The 25,316-nt window shown below is 37.4% G+C and overlaps 1 protein-coding gene across 3 annotated transcripts in view; it reads left to right on the top strand.

Annotated features, from left to right (window-relative positions):
• Positions 1–25,316, top strand: part of COL12A1 (collagen type XII alpha 1 chain) — a 120,390-nt gene that overhangs the window by 72,686 nt on the left and 22,388 nt on the right. For all 3 annotated transcript variants that reach the window (XM_046005218.1, XM_046005220.1, XM_046005219.1), the window contains 18 exons: positions 236–378; positions 1,472–1,601; positions 2,273–2,415; positions 4,314–4,443; positions 6,763–6,882; positions 7,968–8,114; positions 8,834–8,950; positions 9,119–9,265; positions 9,800–9,874; positions 11,749–11,888; positions 13,387–13,510; positions 13,684–13,827; positions 15,331–15,495; positions 17,069–17,107; positions 17,209–17,347; positions 19,702–19,844; positions 20,127–20,236; positions 23,810–23,959. In XM_046005218.1, the coding sequence (XP_045861174.1) occupies positions 236–378; positions 1,472–1,601; positions 2,273–2,415; positions 4,314–4,443; positions 6,763–6,882; positions 7,968–8,114; positions 8,834–8,950; positions 9,119–9,265; positions 9,800–9,874; positions 11,749–11,888; positions 13,387–13,510; positions 13,684–13,827; positions 15,331–15,495; positions 17,069–17,107; positions 17,209–17,347; positions 19,702–19,844; positions 20,127–20,236; positions 23,810–23,959 (2,306 nt within the window). The remainder of the gene's footprint in view (positions 1–235; positions 379–1,471; positions 1,602–2,272; positions 2,416–4,313; positions 4,444–6,762; positions 6,883–7,967; positions 8,115–8,833; positions 8,951–9,118; positions 9,266–9,799; positions 9,875–11,748; positions 11,889–13,386; positions 13,511–13,683; positions 13,828–15,330; positions 15,496–17,068; positions 17,108–17,208; positions 17,348–19,701; positions 19,845–20,126; positions 20,237–23,809; positions 23,960–25,316) is intronic.

Here is a 25,316-nt window from a genome sequence, read left to right as displayed (position 1 = left end):
GCTTGTTCTTATTGGCACCAACTTTGCTTCCATATAGACAAAGGCCATAACTGGCTAACCTAGACTAAGTTTGGATTTGGAGGGTTTTAATCTGCTTTTGTTTGTACATAATTAGAAGTGGAAGGAGGACAGTGTTTTATCCTGTTATAGAGTGTAAGTCCTAGAGAAGTGATCATGAAAACTCGACATATATAAACAGATTTCAGAAAATATGTGTGGGCTTCTCTTTCTCCAGTGGTGAGAGGGCTGGCAAGGAACGTCCACGTGTACAATCCGACGCCAAACAGCCTCGATGTCCGCTGGGACCCCGCGCCTGGGCCCGTGCAGCAGTATCGCGTCATATATTCTCCTGTGGCCGGCACGAGACCCTCAGAGTCTGTAAGTGATTTCATGCTCTTAGAGTTCAGTCCAAGATCTATGCAGATTCCCCTGTGACTCCGGCCCTGGCTGCTGCGCCAGAACAGTAAGTCAGTTGTCAGTGTGGCCTGCGGTCTCCTGGAAGCACCCTTTCCGGATGAACCTAGTCTCGTGCTTGTGTCTTGTTCGCTGGCCTGCGAGAATGCCAGTCACAAACGTGACAATCAGTAATGCTTAGATGGTTGCTCTTATGGATTTAAGCAGGTGTACTAACTACAGGGTTAATTGGAAAATATGAATTTTTGGAAAACACAAATTAGCTATATGAGTTAACAAGCCCAGGAGTAAATGCAAATCACTGATTGACCTTGTCAATATAGGCTTTTGTTGTAACATAGAAATGTCTCCTTTATGAAAACACCTTAACGTTTGCCTTCACTGACTTTACAGATTGTCCAGTTTATTTTCCCTTCCCAGTACTGTTCAGTTTTATAAGTAGATCGATAATGTAGGAATCAGGAATTACTAATTTGAATAAGAGTAGACTTAACACACCTCAGGGAAAGTAAGTTGATAGACTAATTTATGTCTTTATAAATATGGACGATGGTGGCAAACAAAGATAAACAAATAATTTGCCCATCCCTGTATTTGGCAGGACTTATTCGGACAACATTGCCATTATCCATTTGTGGGGTGGTTCTCTATTTTAACACAAAATCTCTCCCCTACTAGCCTGTGTGGGGAATCCCTTCTCTTATGTGTGTCTAACATCTGGGATGCTCTGTAGGTAACTACCATGAGCCCTGGATGTTGTATTTGAGAATCTTCCCAGTAAACATAAAGGGGAGATATTTGAAGCTGCTAAGGGTAGCATAGTATGTTTATTAGTTTAGTGAGTATGAACTCACTTTTTTGGGGGGAGAGGGAATTTCTGAGGAGAAATTGTATCTCACGGTGTGGCTTTGTCAGATTTCATGAGGAAGCATAGTAGTGAACTTCTGACGTGCCTAGGCTCAGCTTTTTATTATAAATGTTACTATGTTGACTAATAGAAGACTTGATAAGCATTTGAGTTGCTGTTGAGCAGAATTTGGCATTTCCTCCCCTCCAGATTGTGGTGCCAGGAAACACGCGCACGGTGCACCTGGAGCGGCTGATTCCCGACACACCCTATTCTGTGAACATTGTAGCTCTCTACTCGGATGGAGAGGGGAATCCCAGCCCTGGCCAGGGCCGAACGCGTGAGGCAGAAATCCTTTCCCCACCCCATTCCCTTGTAACTCGGCTGGCAGGGCTTCTCTGAGTGAGTGAGAAGTGGGAGGTGGGTGGTGACTGAGAGGTGGTGAGAGCTTTCTCCACCTCTGTACAGGCAAGGGTAGGCCTGGGCATGCGGTTCCGCCTGGGCATCTCCATGTTCAAATTCCAGGCTGAGGCTCTGGGACCGTGACTGCCATAGGTGCTGAGTGAACTGCAGTCGGTCATTTTCTCATCTGGGACTTTAGTTTTAAGGAGGGGCTTTTCTCTTCTGCCCTGCAGTGAGTCTTGTCACCAAGTGGGAACTTTAGAAATGTGAGAGCTGGGCCTCTATGTTTCATTAAACAGGAGATGGTTATAGTAATTTAAAATACTCCCTTTCTCTCCCAGTCTATATATTTAGGCTCAAACCTAGCTCAGTGTTACTGAAAGTTCAGCACGTAGCCATAGCTCTGAAATGTAGCACTTTCTGTTTATGGTTTCCCACTGAAACCAGGTATATATTTTATCAAAAGGGGGTAAACATCCTAATGAATGTGAAACTCCCACAAGTAACTTCCTTAATCTGACCTGGAGAAAATTCTTTTGTATCCCTCTGCTACCCCCATGTCCACCGTGCTCACAGACAACTGACTTGATTGTATTTTTATTTATTTAGTACCACGAAGTGGACCAAGAAATATGAGAGTCTTTGGGGAGACAACCAACAGCCTCTCTGTATCCTGGGATCATGCCGATGGCCCAGTTCAGCAATACAGGATCATTTATTCTCCCACTGTTGGAGATCCCATCGATGAATATGTGAGTCCACTTCTCATTTAGTTGAGCATTTTGTAAACTCTGACCTGGTTGGAAGGTGAAATTAAGGTTTTTTTCTTTGGGAGTGTACTTTGATTAAAGTTGAGTAATTGTGGGGCAGTAACATTTTATAAGACTTCCTCTGACACAATATTGGGAACACCCAAAGGCGTCTGTTGTGGTCCCCCACGTTACAGAGAATCAATGTCTTTGGGCCCATTTCTGTTCTAAAGACAGATTGAAAAATTGTCTTATTGCATGAAATGCATATTTCTAGCCACCTAATTTTATTTATAGGAACCAGGTCTAGGGAGACAGGGTACCTAATATTCTGAGCTACTTAATGCTCAAAAGATGTGACCGTCCATATCCGATCCTTCCTTTAAATCTATTTTCACTACAAGATATTCCCTTAAGTATTCAAGCGCTAACTGATGTCTCTTTTCTTTAAATTTAACATTTTTGGTTATACTTTGGTTTTGGAATATACATGCTCTCATATTAGTTTCAAACTTTTTGTGTGTCACACTATTTCTTGAGAACAAGATTTAGGTTTCTTGTAGTTTCCTCACAGGCCTCACCAGGCATATCCATTTGTTATGGATGGAAATACTCACCACTCTTTAATACGTGTAGTGATTAGCTGAAGTGTTATTAGGTCAGCCGAAGATTACACAAAATGTTGATAGTAAAACAGTTAGGTCTGTGGTTTACAACCGTTTTGCCACAGACCCTCTTGGATCATCCTCCCTTTGTTATCTCCATATTATGTTTCATCTATTGGAACTTGATACATTAAGCTTTAATTTAAACCTGCATTTTTATTCATCAGAAACACATGTAACTGTCATTTAGAGTCTCTGATCAAAAGGAGATAAACAGGGGCGCCTGGGTGGCTCAGTGGTTAAAGCCGCTGCCTTCGGCTCAGGTCATGATCTCAGGGTCCTGGGATCGAGTCCCGCATCGGGCTCTCTGCTCAGCAGCAAGCCTGCTTCCCTCTCTCTCTGCCTGCCTCTCTGCCTACTTGTGATCTCTCTCTGTCAAATAAGTAAATAAAAAAAAAATCTTTAAAAAAAAAAAAAAAAAAAGAGATAAACAGTATCACCACACTTATTTTGCCAGAGCAAAGAAGCTGGTATTTTAACGTTTATTCAGCTTTGCCATGGACGAATATTCAATTTCCCCCCACTTTCTGAAAACATTAAAAATATAATTTCTTCCCCCAATTCACCATTTGTAATCAGGGGACTCTATGCTGGGAATCACTGGCGTAAGTGAGGCACATTGTTTGTAGAGGTAAAGCACAAGTTTGGAAGAGAGATTGAGAGATTTATCTGGTTCACTTTCTCATCATGGAGGTAGTTGAACATACTTCCACTTCCTGTTTTTCAAATTTTCCACCTGATTAGTATCAGCCAAGCCAATCTTCCTGAGGGCAGGCCCGGGGTCTGCGTTTGCTCACCAATGCATTCCCGTGGCTCTTACCACGCCTGGACCGCAGTGGCTGCATGGTGCATATTTGTTGCAGGAACGCATGGAAATGTAACTCACAGATGGGAGACAGAGACAAACGAAGGGCTACTGTGTGCTGCAGTGGTCAGTAATGTGTGCCCAGCTGTCATGCGCATTCTTACTTTTCATCTTCACCATTTCCTCCAGAGACGCTAGGTCACAAGGCTGGCAAATGGCTGATCTGGGATTCAAACTCAGATCTCTCTGACTCTCAGACCATTTTTGCACACTGCACAGAGACAGTGTAGACCTTGCCGACATGAGCATGGTACGGCAGAAGTAAAACATGAAGAAACCGTTGCTGTTCATAGAATTACATAAAACAGTGTTGTCTTTTGTTCTGGAAGGCGTCTGGCTGATAATTCATTTGCAATTTAACTTCCCTGCAGACCACAGTCCCAGGCAGAAGGAATAATGTGATGCTGCAGCCGCTACAACCTGATACTCCGTATAAAATTACTGTTATTGCGGTATATGAAGATGGGGATGGCGGCCATCTAACAGGAAACGGAAGAACCGGTAAGTGTCTTATCCCTTTTATAATCTTTAAGTTTTGCCTTTACCAATGCATCCCCTATACGCCATTAATACTGCATTAACATTGAATCCTGGCAAAAATGATGTGGGAACAGAATTTGTATTTTAACTTTTTAAAAGTCCACTATAAGAAGAAAGAGGAGACAAAAATCTGAATATTCTGCTTTGCTTGAGGTAGTTTTGGTTCTCCTTTGGAAAACCATTGCCTAGTCTCTGAATAGTGTTTTAGTTTGTGTGGTGTCAGTGAAAGAGGTAGCTGTTGGACTCAGCCAATGTATTATCAACAAAAAAACACTATCCTGATAGAATCTTAAGTCATAAATAAAGAAGCAAGGTGATTAAAAATCATCTTCTGTCTTTATAGTTTTTTCTGTTTTTTTTCTATTGTACCAAGTAATTTACAGAAAATTATCGGCATTTGGACCCCTTTCTACCTTACACAGGAGTCAATTTCTTATTGTTTAGAGCAAAGGCTCTCCAAGTTGGTTGCTCGTTGAAATCACCCGAAGAGCTTTAAAACATGCTTGTGCCTGGGTACCACCCCCAGAGATGCTGGCTTGAGGTGTAGCATGGATCCGCTTGCCTTCTAGTGTACAGCCAAGATTGAAAGTCACTGTTTCAGCAAAAAGGCAGGGTGGGCGATAGGTCTGAGCTCTGTTACTGGTCAGTATTGGTGTTCCTCTTTCCACTTCACTCTGCAAAAATCCACGTAAGTAAATGATTTCAGGATCCTTGCTACACTTGGTTGCCCAAACTCTTGGTGCTTAAATAATCTTGGTATTACAGAATTTGGGAGAGGTGACATTTGAAAGCTCCAAAGATAAAAGCATGACTAGGGTTGTTTTAACTTAGTCTCTCAAGGCCAGGAAGTTACATATTTATTGATATTTATTGTCTACAGGATGGAGTCAATGGAGACTCAGTTTAGTAATTCAAAATGATTTAAATGGAAGAACATTTCATTTTTCACATTCCCTTAGGTTTTAGAATATATTTTGGTACTTTTTTTTTTCTTTTATTTTTATTTCTTTTTTTTTTCCATTTTATTTATTTTTTCAGCATAACAGTATTCATTCTTTTTGCACAACACCCAGTGCTCCATGCAAAACGTGCCCTCCCCATTACCCACCACCTGTTCCCCCAACCTCCCACCCCTGACCCTTCAAAACCCTCAGGTTGTTTTTCAGAGTCCATAGTCTCTTATGGTTCGCCTCCCCTCCCCAATGTCCATAGCCCGCTCCCCCTCTCCCAATCCCACCTCCCCCCAGCAACCCCCAGTTTGTTTTGTGAGATTAAGAGTCATTTATGGTTTGTCTCCCTCCCAATCCCATCTTGTTTCATTTATTCTTCTCCTATCCCCCTAACCCCCCATGTTGCTTCTCCATGTCCTCATATCAGGGAGATCATATGATAGTTGTCTTTCTCCGATTGACTTATTTCACTAAGCATGATACGCTCTAGTTCCATCCATGTCGTCGCAAATGGCAAGATTTCATTTCTTTTGATGGCTGCATAGTATTCCATTGTGTATATATACCACATCTTCTTTATCCATTCATCTGTTTTTGGGGGAAATGCATGTTTTAGAATTTTGTGCTTATCTATCTATCTATCTATCTATATAAAGTTTTTTTTTAACCAGACTTGAATTTTCTAGGATATGCCAAAGCTATTTCTAGTTTCTCTTGTAAAAAAAGTTCTTAAGTTGAATTCTTTATTTGCGTGATGCTATAAATAATAACTCAGGGACGAGTCAGCATGCTGCCTGACAGCATTGGTTTACAAGGGTGTGGGGTTAGGGGCAGTACCTCTGGAGGCTTGAGGATTTGCTCTAGGTTATGCTGGGGGAGGACAGAAGTGTGCTGAGAATGAACATCATTTTAGTCACTAGCTAGCTGTGTGGTCTTGGGCAAATCAAATCTTATTTATGTGATAAGATCGTCAGACTAGACAGTTTCTAAATTGCTTTTTGGCTCTAACAATCTATAATCTATAACATACTAAAAATGGTGTGAGATCTCTTGTAGTTTCTGTACTTCTGCATTATATAACCTAACAGCTCTGGGACTCATCAGTTCCCGAGTCCATTTGAGTGGCTGTTTTAATTTGGAAAATTGGTACGCTTTCTGTTGAACATTTCAACACTTTTAGATTGTTTTCTGGATGAGGGCATTGTAAGATTTTATTAAATTATGCTCATGGGACCACACTATCAGTACTCATAATCAGTGCTCATGAAGTTCTGTGCTCTCCTTGTGTGTCAGCGAAAGGTCAATAATGTGTGCCAATATTTGCTTGCAGTGGGACTGCTTCCACCTCAAAACATACACATCTCTGATGAATGGTACACGAGATTCAGGGTATCCTGGGATCCTTCACCTTCTCCGGTTCTTGGATATAAAATTGTGTATAAGCCAGTGGGTAAGGAATCATCTTTATTATCATAAAAATGCATCAGAGAGCAATTTGTTTATGAGGGAGCTAATTACAGTCTTTTGATCAGTTGTCACATTGAATCCCCTCCCACCAGAGGCAATATTTTTGGAAATAATGTTGTAAGCCAATAGTCTGAAGTGTCATTGTTACTATGGGTATAGATGAGACTCTCTTCAAATTGCATGATTAAAAAGTTTGGCCTGGTTCATAAAATTATACTAATGGAATCTGAGTCCAGACATTCTGTATGTTATTATGATTGTGATATAATGCACATTTAATCAATATAAACTTCTGTATTTTCCCATTAAGTCAAGGTGTTATTCTATTTTGGGCATATGCATTTTAGTTTATTCCTGCCGGGCTTGCTTTCTACTTCCCATTGACATTTACACCTAAATGGATACCACCTTGATTAATTGATTTATTATCTTTGTTTTTATGTTCTGTCCATATGCTTAGCAAAATGGAGGAAAAATTCTCTTCGTACCAAATTCGCCAGTGTCTCTTCCACATACCCAGAAAGGGTGTGAGCTAGGAAGAGATAAAGGAGAGATAACAAGAGAGGAAACATGGGCCTTAAGAGAGATAACTGAAAGAAGGAGGAGGTATTGGTAACTGAGGGGACCTTCAGTAACCAAACTTGAGGCATGAGGACCAGACAGAAGCTCTTAAATCACCACTATGACAGATTGGAAAAAACGTTAATTGAGCACCTACTGTGTGCAAAGCACCATGCTGCCAAAATGGGGCTTAGAGAAGAGGCTTGAAGATTTAGGGTAGTTAATTGCCTGATTGAGTTTATTCACTAAAGGAACATTGATGACATATCTACTACATTCTAGGTATTGTGCTACATATGTTTTGAGAATAAGAGGTGAAGAATTTGGTCTCTGTTTATAGTTTTGTTTTTCACCATGTAATGGAATGTGTGTTACAGTGAGCAAGTACATAACGGACTGTGGAATTAATGGTGTTCATACTATCATTTGAGTATAACTTACTTGATTTTAAAGAAAACTTGAGACTAGGTATGGAATATTTCTGTCTTTTTATGATTGTTATTCAAGGTTCCAATGAGCCCATGGAAGCTTTTGTTGGAGAAATGACATCGTACACGTTACACAATCTCAATCCTAGCACCACCTATGATGTGAATGTTTATGCTCAGTATGATTCTGGACTTAGTGTCCCCCTGACGGATCAAGGCACTACCTGTGAGTCACATATCTTTTTCATGGTTGTAAGAAAAATGTAGTACAAATTGCAAGGTCAACGTGTTTCAGTTTTATTTCTTCTTAACATATGCATGTTTCCTCAGCAATAAGTGAGTCGTTCTTTCTTGTCCAGCCAAACAAATATATAAGGAACATAATTAAGTACACAAAAATATATGTGATGAGGTATTTTTATATCTCATAAGATATTTTGAATGTTGAAAGATAAAAAGTATAGAAATTATGACTTATCCATGAATTATCATAAAATTAGATTTGGAATGCTATTTGGTTTTTTGACATATGATGTTAAAACCTATATTACCTAAATACAGAAATGCCATATTTACTGACTCAGCCCAAAGATAGATTTTGTTGTCAACAATAACTAAATGACTATTTAAGGACTTAGAAAATAGTCCTTTAGAAACATATCTTATTATTTTACATAAGACATCTTTGTCATTTACAGTGTCCAGTGGAACTATGAGGAAATGTCTTTCCCTTGAAAATTAGTGATAGAAAGAGAGGTCTGTTTTAGCTGTACCACATTTCCATGTATGTTTCATATAAGTTTCTTACAAGGAGACATACTAAGAATTTAGGCTTTTTTTTTTTTCTAGCCGCAGTAGAAGTTTTAAGATTGTTATGATTAAGAGTATGCTTTTTTGTTTTTATTTGTGAAATAAATCTATTTCTTTTTTTTCTTTATGTTGTAGTGTATTTAAATGTAACAGATCTGAAAACTTACCAGGTTGGATGGGATACATTCTGTGTTAGATGGTCTCCTCACCGGGCAGCCACCTCCTACAGGCTAAAACTAAGCCCTGCTGATGGTACGTGTGCCAAAAAATAAAAAAAATCAAATAATAATAATAATAATAAAAGAACTGGAGCACATAGTAGCAACATTTTAAGCTTCAGGAAAAGAGATGAAATGACATATAAAAATGTCTTTAGATATAACTGATGGTGATGCTGGTATTTCATTTTCTCATAATCAGGAACCAGAGGACAAGAAATCACAGTGCGTGGATCAGAAACCAGTCACTGCTTCACCGGTCTTTCACCAGACGCTGATTATGGCGTCACTGTTTTTGTGCAGACACCGAATCTCGAGGGACCGGGAGTCTCTGTCAAAGAACATACCAGTAAGTTTTTGAGTAATCTGAAAGTCTCTGTAGGGCTTCCGAATAAAATGTTCTAGGTGAGGGAGACTTAAGGACTCCTGCTTAGCTGCCTTTCCCTATGGGCCACAGTAATGATTATAATGATGGCAGATTTATGAAGAAGGAAATTGTGGCTGGTTCAGGACCTTTCTCTACAACAAATCCATGTTTTCCCTGTTACAGAGTTGGTGTTATTTTTAGGATAAGGCTACAGGAGGGCGATTATGGTTCTAGCTGTCAGTGAGAAGCAGAATATGCACCAATAGTAGTGACTTTTACTCATTGACCCTATTCGAAGGCCTCCACACGACCTTCCATGTGGTTTTGCTTCTGCAGCTGTAGTCAGTGTTGGAATGACTACCAATGATACCAAATTTGGATAAAATAGAATTTCCAGTCTATTAGTGCCAATGAGACTTGGTCTGTTATATAGGACTTAAATTGCTCTTAAAATGTGATATGTGATATGGAATTTGTACAGGTTATGTTTTTCTAATTATCCTTTTTAAATTCTAGCTGTAAAACCAACAGAAGCCCCTACGGAGCCACCCACGCCTCCTCCCCCTCCCACAATTCCACCTGCCCGGGATGGTAAGTGGCAGTACATTCGGCTGATAGGATTTATAGCCTTCTTATTTATGGAGCCTATACATGATTTCCAATTGATATAGGGTATTTCTGATTTACTATTCTTGCTGAAGAGTTTTTAGATTAAAAAAAAAGATTATCAGTAATTGTTCTTCTCCCTCAGGCCCATTTTGGTGTTTATGAAATCAGTCATAAACTATAGCTCTTCAGTTGGAACCATTTCCTTAGTTTTGCAGATTAATGTGTAGTGATAACATTGCGTCCGCAGTCACATGATGGACATTTCTTTCTCCTGGCTGCTGGCATTAGTAGGCACTGTGAACTGTTTTGGCTGTATCTTCAACCTACCCCTGGGGCCTCTGGCTTTGGAATTCCTGGCTTTTGCCATGGATTGCACAAAGCTAAAAAATGCTCATTCACTGAAGTTTGAGACATAATTGTCACTTGCAGTGAACTGGCAAAAAGACATGCTGAGCTAATAAGGCTGGTCTCTCAGTAATTTGGGGGCAATTCTCAGTGTTTTATCAGATTAAGTTTAAGTTAATTAACTACTGGTTTATTCTTTGCCCACATTCCATTTTCAGCATTTAGTTGAAGAAACTTCATATTTTTAAAGTATTTTTCTTTTGTTTTTTAAGGTTCTAGAATGCTGTAACTTTATTAAGCCTATTAAATAAATAAAATTAAAAAAGAAAAGTGTATTCTTATAGGATAAAATAACATACAGGGCAAATGTATTATTATTATAGGTAAAATAATAACGGGTTTCGGGGCGCCTGGGTGGCTCAGCGGGTTAGGCCTCTGCCTTCGGCTCGGGTCGTGATCCCGGGGTCCTGGGATCGAGCCCCACATCGGGCTCTCTGCTCTTCAGGGAGCCTGCTTCCTCCTCTCTCTCTGTCTGCCTCTCTCTCTGTGATCTCTCTCTGTCAAATAAATAAAATATTAAAAAAAAAATAACGGGTTTCTTTAAATTAGACTATTGAAAGAAATTCACTAAGTAAACTTGGCTTAAAAATGTTAATTTTTTTTTCTTAATAGACTCTACTTCTTAAAGCAGTCTTAGGTTCATAGCACAACTGAGCTGAAATTACATGGAGTTACATATGTATTCTTGTGGGCTCCCCTCCCCAGCCCCATCACTCAGCGTCCCCCGGTATCAACATCCAGCACCAAAATGGTGCATTTGTTATAATCCGTGAGCCTACACGAACACATCATTTTCATCCACAGTCCACAGTTTACATTAGGGTTTACTGTTGGTGCTGTATAGTGTACATGTTAAGTTTTTATATACTAAAATTTCAATTTTTTTAACCCTCCAAGTCTAAAAATTCAAATCAAAGACATTATTTTATTCCTTTCCTTTCTCCCCTCTGTATAATTTTAGTGACCTAATTTAAAATGAAAAGACACTATTTGCACCAAATTTTTGATAAATACATACAAAATCTCCAGACCCACTGATACTGATGGCTGTTCTTAAATTCTGGACATTGTTGTTTTCATTTGATTCCCTCCTCTTCCATTGTTTGAAGCCACTTGAATAGTTCCATGAGGAAAGAGCATGTATTTGCATAATGGATCTAAACAGATGGGGTAATTCCAGAGCAGAGGTTGAGGGCTAGTTAGACTAGAGTTTCTCAACCTTTATTATGCATGTTATTTGTCCAGGCATCTTGTTGTTGCTAATCTGATCCAGGAGGTCTGGGGTAGTGCCCAGGATCCTGCATTTCTAGGAAGTTCCCAGGAGATACTGCTGCTGTTGAACTACACTTTGAGTAATGAGGTTTTAGGCTACATTTCTTGGTTTTGTAACTTCATTTGAATGAAATATTTCATGAGAATTGGGGTTTCTCTGTTTTTTTTTTTTCCCCCAGTATGCAAAGGGGCCAAGGCAGATATTGTATTCTTGACTGATGCCTCCTGGAGTATCGGGGATGATAATTTTAATAAAGTTGTAAAATTCATCTTCAATACTGTGGGAGCCTTTGATGAAATCAGTCCTGCTGGAATTCAGGTAGGTACTGTTTCATAGGTGGCTATTCATTTGTAATGTCTTGGTGGTGGGTTTTTTTTTTTTTTTTTTTTGAGTATTGGTTTTTACATAGAAAGGCGTGGGCACCTGGGTGGTTCAGTGGGTTAAGCCTCTGCCTTCAGCTCAGGTCATGGTCTCAGGGTCCTGGGATTGAGCATCAGGCTCTCTGCTCAGCAGGGAGCCTCCTTCCCCCTCTCTCTCTGCCTGCCACTCTGCCTACTTGTGATTTCTCTCTCTGTCAAATAAATAAATAATTCTTAAAGAAAAAAAAAAGGCTTTTCAGTATAAACTACATTTTGACTTCTGTTATTTAGTATTTTCTCGACACATGTATCATGTATTTTTGGGAAGGAGTTGGGTGGAAATGGCAAATAGAAAAATAAACCCTCCTCTAGGTATTTTCTTGGCTAGCTGATACTCCTTTTGGAGATTTTAGAGCATTCCTACTCTGACTTCCTGCTTAAGACTTTCAATGATGATACTTTTTCCATAAAAGGTCATCTAATGTTCTGGAAACTAAATGCGTTATGATTGTCATGCCCTGTTAAGTTAGAGGACTCAGTGATGAATAGTGACTGGAGTGGGTGTGTGGCATTTTGTACTTGGTCATTGTGGCGTTCTAGATAAAGAAAATAAGAGATTTTGACGGAAGCCACAAATAATTTCGTAAACAAATCACTCTTCTTTTATGGGATGTACAAATTTCAAATTCCCCAATAATCCTGTGAACATTTTTGCAATCCAAGAAGAGTAAAAATTCAAGCTAGTTAGTTATAGTCCTAATTTAATGTGTTAGCAACCGAGCCACTTTTTTCATCCTTTTAGACACTGAGATTTCTGATAAAAAGTAAAAATTCAAAAAAGTACTGTATTTTATTAACTTCTATGTGCCAGCTACTTTCTATATATGATTATCAGTTCTTTAAACAACTCTAGAAATTAAGTATAATTATCTCCATTTTACTGATAGGCAAACAAAAGCCATGAGATGCAGAGAACTTGCCCTAGGTCACATAGATACCAATTGGCAGAGCCAGGATTTGAGCCCATTGAATTCTATGAAGCCTGTACACTTTCCAGTAAATCATACTTCTACTAAGTTTGTGGTAAGAAGAAGCAGTTGGCTGAGAACCAATTGCTTTGCTGACATTTGAGTTCAAGATGGTGTGTTCCCATATCTACTCCTGGGATGTCACTCTTCCCCAGCTTTACCCATCCCTTTCTACATCCTAGAGAAAGGATGTGGTTACCATGTGACTACAGCATATTTGCAATGTTACTGTTATTGGCAATTTCATCGAAGAGTAGAAATGAGAGAATTTAATGAGGCAATAGTAGTCAGTGTTATAATATTAGCTATAAGAAGATTATAATATTCTGTTAGCTCTGAGACACTTCCTCATTCAACAGCAGGAGGAGCCACTGGGAAGTTAAAATACAAAAAGCGGTGTCTTACACCTTGGACCACATTTCCTTTCAGGTCTCATTCGTGCAGTACAGTGATGAGGTCAAATCTGAGTTCAAGCTGAACACGTACAATGACAAGGCCCAAGCCTTGGGGGCCCTCCAGAATATTAGGTACAGAGGAGGCAACACGAGAACAGGTACGGTTTATCAAAGTGTATGTAGACCTTCACCTTCCAAAGTTTTGGGAGTGGTAGAACTTGGTGTACTATCACATTTCATTATTCAAATTCTTATCAACTGAGTGTGACTAATGGCACTGGGATAGTTTTTGCTGAACTGACACTAAAATGTTCTATGCTGCACTGTATAGGCAAGGCTCTCACATTTATTAAGGAGAAGGTCTTGACCTGGGAGAGCGGCATGAGGAAGAATGTCCCCAAGGTGCTGGTTGTGGTCACAGATGGTCGGTCACAGGATGAGGTCAAAAAGGCAGCTTTGGTCATCCAGCAGTCAGGTAAGCACAGGCATGAATTTGATGCCTAGTGATTGCACTCATTATCTTAACATGTTTTACGTGCTCAGGAATGATAGCAAATGATGAAACCGCTGCTTTTACTTCACTTTACTGTTCTGCTTTACTCTGGACTCTACCCTTGAAATGTTAGTTTATATTTAATCATGGATGGTTTAGTGATTGCTCAAAAGGGACATTGTGTATATCTTTGTTCAAGATGTGACTCAAGGTGTGTGAAAAAGCAAACCTAACTTCCCCATAGTGGCTGGAAGGCTATGGAATGCAATTAGATAATACTTCTAGAGCAGGCTTCCTGCAGATGTGAACTTCGATGCTGGGTCCCTGTGCAAGGAGAAGCATAAGGAAGTCTTTATCTTTTAGCACATCCTTGCAGATGCAGACCCAAAGCAGATTGCTGAAAGGAGATATAGTGAGGCCTCAGGAAGACATCTTTGGGGTCCTTGAAATCAAAGACCTTGAAAATCAAATATCCTGAGAGCCTCCTGCTAACAACTTCCCCTTGGATTTGTTTTTTAAAAGAATTAGTAGAGATGAAATGAGGTCTTACCAGCATTCACACTCTCCACAACCCAAATTCCAAACCCCAGGTAGAGTCCAAGGTAAATGTACCTTGGAGAGAATTCTATTTTGTGCATGATCTATTGTATAAATTACAAAATAATTTGTTTTATGGAATTTGCCATCTGCATATACATGATTCTTTGGCTAAAATATGAGTCATGATTAGTGCTAAATGATACTGTCTTCTTTCAATACATATTGTTCTTTGCACTGACTTTTTCTAAAATAAATTTTTGCCTTTATGTTAAGGAGATATCTACAACTTAGGGGTTTTGGCTGATTTAAATTTGGAATTATGAATACTTGCTCAGGTTACCTTATTCATATCTCATTAGAGAACTGACTTCTTATTTATATATATATAGTCTGCTTTTTCTCCTTTCAAATTAAGCTTTTGGAGTGGACTCTTTATTTGTATTAGTCTAAATAAATGAAAGTTTATTGCCAGTGGGAATTATAGATTCCATTCTGAAAGTGGCCAGAGTGCCTCCTTTGTGCCTGAGTTTATTGAGAATATCAGTTTCAAGAAGTCAAATTTTAAAATGAGCCCATTCTTGGTTTCCAAATTATATAAGCTCGAAATGTTAATAGTGCCTAAGAGAGCTATGGAATGGGTGGGTATATTAGGACTGTGTTCTCTGTGAGGAAATGTGCACCACTTTCTGCTGTTAAAATGTGCTTCTCTTAATTGATAGGATTTTATTTTAGGAAACCCAATTAGTTGAGTTTTCTAAGCCATGAAATAGGAAGACCTGGGGAAAGTACATATTTATTAAAGAGAGTTTATGTCAACTAAAAGGACTTGCTGCTTCTACTGAGAAGATACATCATCATTTCTGAAAAGATTTTATTTTGAATTGCTGAAACAACAAAGGACAGAGAAAGGGATATGTAATTCACTCCATAACCACTGCTTTGCAGGGTTCAGTGTCTTTGTAGTTGGCGTGGCTGACGTTGACTACAACGAGCTTGCCAACATCGCCAGCAAACCCAGCGAACGGCACGTGTTCATTGTTGATGACTTCGAATCTTTTGAGAAGATTGAGGACAACCTCATTACATTTGTCTGTGAAACTGCCACTTCAAGTAAGTCACGGTCCAAATGGATCCATAATCTCACCTGTTTTGGAAGATAACAGCTTAGTGGACAACTGTCTGTCCTACATGGGATCAAGTCTGTGCATAAATAGATTCTGGGGAAATCACTTGGGAATATGATGAGTCATTGTTCCTACTGAGATTGTGCTGAATGTGTGTTTGTCACAGGTCTGCTTTTAGCCTTGACGATGTAATATTCCTTGTATGGAAATGAAATGTTTTAACATACCCTTTTCCCACCATCCCAATGCTATGACATTTGAGTAAATTAATCTTTAGCTTACAAATGCATTTGTAGAAGCATTTCTGTGAGATGAAGGTTTTCCCTATTAGTAATCAATTGGTATTTGTTCTGTCAACATCCGCGATTCAAGGGAGCAATGAAAACAACACTGACCTTTGCGTGTGCACTCCATAGAAATGCGCTTGGTTCTCATTTGTTTTTTTGGGTGTATATTTTTTGCTTTTTGCCAAGACTTCAAGTTCAGCTCTTAAAATACAGTGAAGGACCAAAGATTAATTATTTCAGTCAATTTATGCTCTTCCCTATCCATAAGCACTAATTCTTGGGATATCATATTTTGGAGACAGTTTTGTGGCTAGTACAAACCACTGGTCCTAGGGAGAGCTGTGCTTTACAATTATTGTATTTCCCCCTATTTAGCATTACTGAAAACTCAGAACTCCCTGTAGAGATGGCCATAGTCAACACCAGTGGTTTACTCTGAGAGCTTACACTGAGGCTCCGCCTGGAACTGCCCTGGGGGAAGTGGGTCTGGAAGTACTGTTGTCTCCCTTGAACAGCAGAGGGTCCTGAAAGCCACCCCAGGTAGCCCTGGCTCTGGAGGCTCCAGGGTGAAAACTATGGTGCACTCCTCACTGTTAGGTGGTGTTTGGTAGCCAACATGAGGCTCAGTGGCATGGCAAAGATGGTTGAGTAGGGACAAACTCCTCCTGCCTTTGCATACACACAAGAGGAGAAGGGAGTTGGGGGAAATTGGGATGGGGGGGCAAACCATAAGAGACTGGACTCTGAGAAACAAACTGAGGGTTTTGGAGGGGAGGGAGGTGAGGGGTTGGGTGAGCCTGGTGGTGGGTATCATGGAGGGCACGTATTGCATGGAGCACTGGGTGTGGTGCATAAACAATGAATGCTGAAACACTGAAAAGAAATAAAAGAAAATAAAATGAAAAAAATAAAATCCCTTGGGAGAAATCTTCTTTATTGAAGAACATCTGAAAATTTAATTCTTTTTAATTCTATTTTAATTATTGACTTCCCTTTTAAAATCCTTTAACTTTATTTTACTATTCATAAGAACACTGTAAAATTCCCACTTGGACTGGAGAAATTTCCGAAAACATGGATTATACCAGTCAGTACTAGAATTTCTACCGCACAAAGGAAGTGTACAAAAATAACTTAAAAAAGGGTAGATTGTTGCTATTTTTTATAAACGAATCAGCAGTTACTTGGTACAGGGACACAGCTGACTTCCGTGTGTATAATGTGTGTATATCGTGTTGATGAATCATACTTACGGAGCACTGTGCGTTGCAGGTTGCCCTCTCATTTATTTGGATGGCTACACCTCCCCAGGTAAGCCTTTTACCCTTGAACTACTTTATTTCAGGATTTAAGCAATAAAATCATTAAAATGACCTCATTTCAATATTTGCTTTTCTTTTTTTGATGTAAAGGCTTTAAGATGCTCGAAGCATACAACCTGACAGAAAAGAATTTTGCTTCTGTACCAGGAGTCTCTCTGGAGTCAGGGTCTTTCCCCAGCTACTCAGCGTACAAGCTTCAGAAGAATGCCTTTGTCAATCAGCCTACAGCGTAAGTGGGACTGCTAGGAGGTTTCTGACACTTTATGGAGGTTCTTAAAATTTGTCCTGATTTCTTAGAAGCTAGAAACTTTAGAATCGTCAGAAGTCTCCTTATGGATGATTTAGTTTAGTTTCCTTAAATACGGTTGGGTCAGGTGTCTTCCATCGGGTCCCATAGGAGACTAGGACTCAAGCCTTGCTATTCTCAGACCCAAGCATCTCATCCTGGTTCTGTAATATTATGGATTACGGACCTTTTAGGATTTAAGGCGAGGATTATAGATCTAAGCCTTCTTCTAAACAGGAAGGCAACTAATTATTTTTAAACAGGAAGGCAACTAATTATTTTGAATATTTCTCCCTGTGGTGCAGAGGGACTGAATGGAGTAAGTGTTGTAGAATGGGAGCCGGCATTCTTTCTAGTGTTTCAGGTCTCCAGAAGATGAAATGTTGTGGCAGTTTTGCTTGTCCAAGATCAGACAGACAGTGGTTAGTTTTTATTTGCCAGTGCTCTGGCAATCTGTTGGGTAGCTCTAGCTGTTGTTATTTTACTTCATGAACGTTTGCACCTGGGTATCATAACTAAAATATGTATTTTGTTATTCATTAGAATTAAAACACTTTAATGTTGAAAATATGTGTTTGGCAGCTTATGGAGAAAAAAGAACAAGGAGAAATAAAGCCTTCAGAACCTTAGGACAGGGTCGGAAAATGATGTCTGAAATTTGAAATGCTCTGGGAAAGCTGATGGAAAATTCAGACTAAAACCAAAGCTAATTTCTTTTCAGAAAGCACAGATCACATTGTTGTAGTTTGACCGCATTGGAAGTTCCTAACTCTTTCATGGTTAACCATGTTGGTTCACAGCTTTAGCTTTGTCAGTGAACCCTTAATACCCAGTGTTTAACTTTCAGTCACCACAAGATATGATTCCTGCATTTTAACTTAACGACAGCCTACTGTGTTCTCAAGAGTCAGAACTTGTGGCTGAATGAAGCTGAAAGAAAGAAGCATAAATGCAGTTAGAGGTTTTTTCATAAGCATTCACTAACGGAGGAAGGAGAAAAATAGATTGGGTGAGAGATACATGGAGAAGGTAATATTTTTAACATGGAATATTATGAAGGTAGTGGGTTTTTTGCATATACAAAAGGCAGCATGTCAGCTTGCCCAGAACATATGTTTTAAGAAGCGGGGCAGCATTGTATCCCAGAGATATCAGTAGTGTAGTATGGGACATGAAACCTCAAGAGATACTCTGTGCCCTCTGTCAAAGAAATAGCTTCTTTTCTGTCTAAGAGTTGATACGTAAAGCCTTTTCACTACCTTCAGGAAGAAAGTATTATTAAATGGTCTCAGACAGAAACCCATCAATCCTACCTACTTCAAAGCTTCCCCCAGAACAATGACTGACTCAACTCTGGAAGAACACACGGGACCACATTTTTTGTCTAATAGACTTAGAGCCAAGAAACACTTCCTTTTAATTGAATCACATCCTTTATTATCACTAAACGTTTGCACATGTACATGGTCTTAACATTTATTACTGGTTTTATTTTTGGGAACATGTGAGCTTCTGGAGATTATGTGATTTATTTAATTTCAAGGGAGGAATTTGGAAGTGTAAAAATGATTAGAGTTAGGGATGGAGAAATTAAAACCTTAAGCCATATGACTTAAGATTTCATACCTTTGACATTGGAAATTAAGTATATTTAATAAGATTCATTCTCTTTAGGGGCACCTGGGTGGCTCAGTGGGTTAAGCCTCTGCCTTCGGCTCAGGTCATGATCTCAGGGTCCTGGGATCAAGCCCCACATCGGGCTCTCTGCTCGGCGGGGGCCTGCTTCATCCTCTCTCTCTGCCTGCCTCTCTGTTTACTCTTGATCTCTCTCTGTCAAATGGATAAATCTTTAAAAAAAAAAAGATTCATTCTCTTTAAATTACATCCATAGATAGAATGTTTATCACTCTAAAATTATTATATAATTTATAATCATCTTTGTGTCTAGAAAAAATTAATAGGATATTAACAGTTTTTAATAGTAGAATAAAAGAACTTTGGGCAATTTCCCAGACTTTTGTGACTTTAGCAGATTGTAAATAATCTATACTGTATATATACATATATTTATAAATGTATAAATATAAATAATCTATTAACTATTTATGTCATGGATCTTTAGTGTTCTTTTGATGTGTTTCCTAAATTTTCCCTCTTCTCATATGTAGCCAGATTATTATGAATGGATTCTAATACTACTGATAATGAGATTATCATACAAAGATTTAAAATACCCTCTATTTTTAGTGAGAAACCCTTATTAAATACTAATTAATCAATTATGTTTTATCCGACAGAGATCTACACCCAAATGGACTCCCTTCTTCATACACGATCATATTATTGTTCAGACTTCTCCCAGAAACTCCCAGTGACCCTTTTGCAATTTGGCAAATCACAGATAGAGACTACAAACCACAAGTTGGAGTGATTGCAGATCGTAAGGATTTTTATCTTATACTAAGGCACATGCATGTGTATTTTTGATTATGTTTTCTCTTTCTGTCTCTTTAAGAACCTTCTGAATATATATATATTTACTTGATATATGCTTTTATGTTTAATGGTTTAAAAACATGACAGTAAATATTCTAATTACATTTTATCTCAACTTACATGATTGAATATTTTAAAAATCTCTCCAGCAAGAGTTATCTGTTAATACTTTCAACATAAAGCATGCCACGTGTGTGATTTAATAACAATTATGTGTTGGTTACAGCTTCTAGCAAGACATTATCATTCTTTAACAAGGATACAAGAGGTGAGGTGCAAACTGTTACATTTGACACAGATGAAGTGAAGACATTATTTTATGGAAGTTTTCACAAGGTAAAAACAAAATTATCCTTTTTTATAGAAAAAGAATATGACTTAAAAATTTAAACTAATTTATAATTTATTAAAATGTCAGGCTAACTTGGTAGAAACATAGCTATGTCTTTTAAGAACAAAATCTCATTTTCGAGGATTTGATTAATTCAAAAATATTTAAAATAAAACAATGATTCTTCTAATAAAGAGATAACTGATACTAGCATTTTGATATATTTTCAATGCTACTATCTTTACAAAGTATGAGTCACATAGTGCACATAGTACTGAATGCCTATTTTTTCTACCTATCATTTTACTGTGATCCTTAATGTCATCTCATTTCAAAGTTTAATTTTTGTGGATTGTATTTTAATTGATAAAATTATTCTTTTTTAGAACATAGTAAGCTGCTTCTGCTTGCTTGTTTATTGAAAAGTTACAAACATACTCGTCCAAAAGTTATGGTTATATACCAAAATAATTAATATACATATTTATGAGATTAACTTTTCAATTATGAGATTAACTTTTCATTAAACACACTTATGGCTTCTCTAAAAAATATTAAAATTTCTAAGGTGGATTCTTGGGGGATGGTTTATTCTTGTTGATCTTCATTGGTTTTTTGCCTGTCAACATCAGAGGATAATGTAGACTTTCTATCAAATTTCTAAAGGATGATTAATTGACACATTAATACTAAAGTTGGGATCATTAGAAATGAGAAGAACCGTCTAGGTTAGGAATGGACTTCTTAATGGTATTCCTCCATCTCTTGGATTGAGTTAACGGGAAGAATAGCACTGGGGCAACAGTATGGCACTCAGAAAATTAGTCCTCGTGCACAGAAGACAAATATTTCCAGTTCAGTCTGATTCTCAAGTGAAGATTGAACTTTCCTGTACTTTAATAGTTTAGCTAGATTACTTACAGATTCTACTCCTGAGAATCTTAGTTTCTTTCCAGAATGTTTTTTTCAATTGATGAATCACTCTTGCCAAAGATGGCAAGGGACTCTCTCTATGGAGCTCAAAGTGGCTTCAGTGTGCACATTAGTGAGAAAAAAAAAATGAAGGAAAACAAAGATTTCTGAGTTATAATGTCATATCTACTTAACACTTTTCAGAGTTCCATGATGAAGTACAGTAAAATAAATGCCTCACCAGAAAAGCAAATTCTAGTTTGACAAATATTATTAGCTTTAACTGCTCCTTATCTGATAGTAGATGTTGAATTTGGCTAAGTTCTTATGAACTTTTTTGGCTCATTAATACACCTATTAAACTTACTTTTGAGTACTTGCTAAAAAGAACTATTTTATTTTTCCTTCCATATGAGTGAACTTATTAGAAATTTAGTCTTCTAACAACTGATAACAACTTAAAAATTATTATTTTTAAATTTCTAACTTTCATCAAATACTTCATTTTACTTAGGATAAAAAAGGCAGTATTTTGTGGAGGTCCATAGTGACAGTCCTTAATTATAAATCAAGCTAATTTTTTTTTTTTACATTTCCTTCTTTGCCTTTATAGAAAGGTATTTGTGTTCTCAGGTTTTATGTAATGCCTCTTCTTTTTTCTTCTGACAAGCTCTCTTGTCTATTCAAATATCTACCTTCTTTTTTCATCAGATCTTTTTTTAGTTTCTTCTCTACTTTCACCATGTTCTTTTTCTTCCTTCATTTCTCCAACCCATTTTTTTTTAACCTATTCTCACTTATCTCATTCAAGTGCCAAGTTCAGTCACTGTTTACATTCCTTACAGACCCAAAGGTTCACTTTTCTTTCATTTTCCATCTAATTTGGAAACTAAAGCTCTTCAGTCTTTTGGATGAGAATGGGGGGTACTCTGATAGCAGGAAATTAATGAAAATGACATGCAGAAGGCTTTTGGGAGAGATGATGAATAGCCCAAAAGAGCTTAAATAAGGAATGGCGAACAGCTATGGCTCCTTAAGGATTCTCTTGACAAGTTTTTGGTCTCTGTTCCAAGTGAGAAGTTTATGGTAAGAAGAAAAAATGGAATAGATGAAAAATAAAGATTTAGGGAATGGCTGAGCTTGGGAAGGGAGACGAGTTGATAAGAGTGTTTCTGTTATTTTCTACTTTTCTGTGACCAAAAAATGATTCACAGCTAGGAAGTAGTCCCTGAATAGTCTACAGATGAAGAGCCCACTTTGAGATGTTATTATGCGTGTGTTTAAAATGTATTGAAACATATTGAAGAGATTGTAGCAAAATATGTTTTTAAAATCAATTTCTTAATGGTTGGTATTGACTGATAATTGGAATAATTTTGTTAGAAATTAAAAATTTTCATTTTGAAATAATTTTTGGAGTACTATGATTTTTTTTTAATATGTTGTGAATTTTTGGCTCTGAAGTTATTCATACAAGAGCCAACAAATAAATTTTTTTAAGCTGGGTGTGGAGTCCAGTGCAGGTTTTGAACTCAAGTCCCTGAGATCAAGACCTGAGCTGAGATCAAAAGTTGAATGCTTAACTGACTGAACTACCCAGGCACCCTAAGTTTTAGTTCTTATTAGATAATAAATATCTTGGGTATGCATATAAAATGTTCTTCTTAAATTCAATATTAGATGAAATTTATTTTTAGTAAGCTATGTAATACTTTTATATAAAAGCAATCAATAGGAAATTCAAACTTAAAACTAATTGATGCACTAAATGAGTGTTTTGCTGTTGATTCTATATGGGAAAAATATTCACTGTTTAAAGACATCTCCAGAGATTATCCTGATGCTTATTGACTCAAAGCACTTAAGAGATTTCTGTTCCTTTTACCTTGGAGCCAAACTTTTCAAAGTAATCAAGTACTTACTTGAGTATTTGTGCTGTGATAAGTGGAAACTATGAGCATAACTATCAACTCAAAGATTACCTGCAACAATTTTTTACATTGTTAAAATACAAATGTTTTGTTAATTATCTGCACTAATAGATTTCAAATTCTGAGTGTCTTCAATATCAGATAAGAAATAAATCAACATAGGATTCTTTCCTTATAAGGAAATTGGATCTTGTATGTGTTGATTTTCAGAATTCAATCTCTGTAGAAGACGTGTGTTAATTCTTTACTAAGTTAGTTACTATGTTACTATGTTAATTCTTTACTATGTATCTATATGGTGTGCAAGTTCTTTTTGACTGAGATTAAGGGGTAACAGATTAAATAGCGAATTTAGCAAAATCAGGGGAAGACATTTGAGGCTCCTTTCTATTGAGTATAATAATATGTTAATAATTTCTTAATTTGTATTTGAATAGTTCTTTATAGTTAATGGAATCATTTCATCTACAACTCATCTCTGGTAATCTCAGTAATGGTACATATGGGAAACTAAGAAATTATACCATATTTGTGGATGAGGGCTCATTCAGTTTGGTGTTGTTAATAAATAACATTGACATTGCAACATGGTTGTTGGATTTTTTAGCCCAAGACTTGATTTGGATTAAGAGTAATTTAAAGAACATATTTTTTAACTTGTGATCTGAAAACTGCAGGAGTCAACTAAGTTTTTTGGGGTATAAATTTTATAATAGAAACAAATGATCTTTTTAGGTTCATATTGTAGTGACCTCAAAAAGTGTTAAGATTTATATTGACTGCTATGAAATAATAGAAAAAGACATCAAGGAAGCTGGAAATATCACAACTGATGGTTATGAAATTCTTGGAAAACTTCTTAAAGGGGAGAGGAAATCAGCCACAGTAAGTAACACCTTTTTTTTTTTCTTGGTACCTTGTGCTAAGATTGAAATCACATTTTAAAAATAATCAGTGAATTTTTTTGTTTTTTTTTTTTCCCAGTGAGATTTATTTATTTATTTATTTTTAGGATTTTATTTATTATTTGAGAGAGAGAGACAGAGAGAGCATGAGTAGAGGGGAAGGGCAGAGGGAGAAGCAGACTCCCCACTGAGCAAGGACCCTGATGTAGGGCCCAATCCCAGGACCCTGGGATCATAACCTGAGCTAAAGGCAGACGCTTAACCGGCTGAGCCACCCAGGTGCTCCCTTGGGGAGTTTTAAATTGTCAAATGTATTAGGTTGAAGCATTGAAAAAGTTACATTGAGGAAATAAGTACTGACAGAACATAGTAATGTACTTGACTGCTAGAAACAAAGTAAGATGTCAAGGCACCAGAGAACACCATGTAGTCATCTTGAAACAGGATCAAGTTGGGGAGTACAACACAAATCGTTGCCAGGATAATCAGTGAAATCTAAAATAACTCATTTTTTGTTCTTCAAAGATAGCGCTTGTTAGTACAAATTTTTGCAATCAAAAAATTAATCATTTATAGCTTAATGACACAGACACAGACTGTCACTGTCATAGAGCCTACACTCTCTCACAGAGGAGTCATCATCTGTCTCAGAAGGAAGAGCGGCGTAGGGGGCGGCCAGCTGACCGACCGCATTACTCACAATTTAAACTGGCTCAAATTTGAGGTGGGAGCATACCAGCTGTATTTACAGTGCTCTCTAGTAATACAATTTTAAATTTAGAGTTTTCACTGTCTCAGGCTAATTAATTAAGTTCAAGTTAAGCATCAGTCAATAATAATATTGTTCTAATAATATTGTTCTAAAAGCAAAATATTGTTCTTCCATGGACAGGATTTCCTTCTCCTAGATTCACAAGTGAAGTTTTTATTCCACAGTGTAGAAGTAATTAGTGCAAACTTAATGTGTTGTGATTAACATCTTGACTTATAATTTAATTAAATCTTAAAAATTTTTAGAGATTAATAGAATAATTAATATATTTAATGCTCTAAATTAATAGCCATGATAATGATGATTACTAAGATTTATCAAGAACTTAGAATGTACCTTTTTATTTTTCTTTATTGAAGTATAGGTGACACAATGTTACGTCACTTTTCGGTGTACAGCGGCGATTCAACAAGTTCGCACACAGACTTTTTTACTGAGTATTGGATTTGTTCTTCACATAAAATAATTACAACAGGTTTAGAGAAGGATGGCTATATCCAAGCAGTCTTCCTTTTCACCAAAAGAGCTTTATTTTTAAAATGAATGAATATAGAAAGCATACACT

This window comes from Meles meles, chromosome 5 (assembly GCF_922984935.1).
Source record: "Meles meles chromosome 5, mMelMel3.1 paternal haplotype, whole genome shotgun sequence".
Lineage (NCBI taxonomy): Eukaryota > Metazoa > Chordata > Mammalia > Carnivora > Mustelidae > Meles > Meles meles.
Note: the sequence above shows the minus strand (reverse complement) of the source record. Positions and strands in the feature narration are given on the sequence as shown.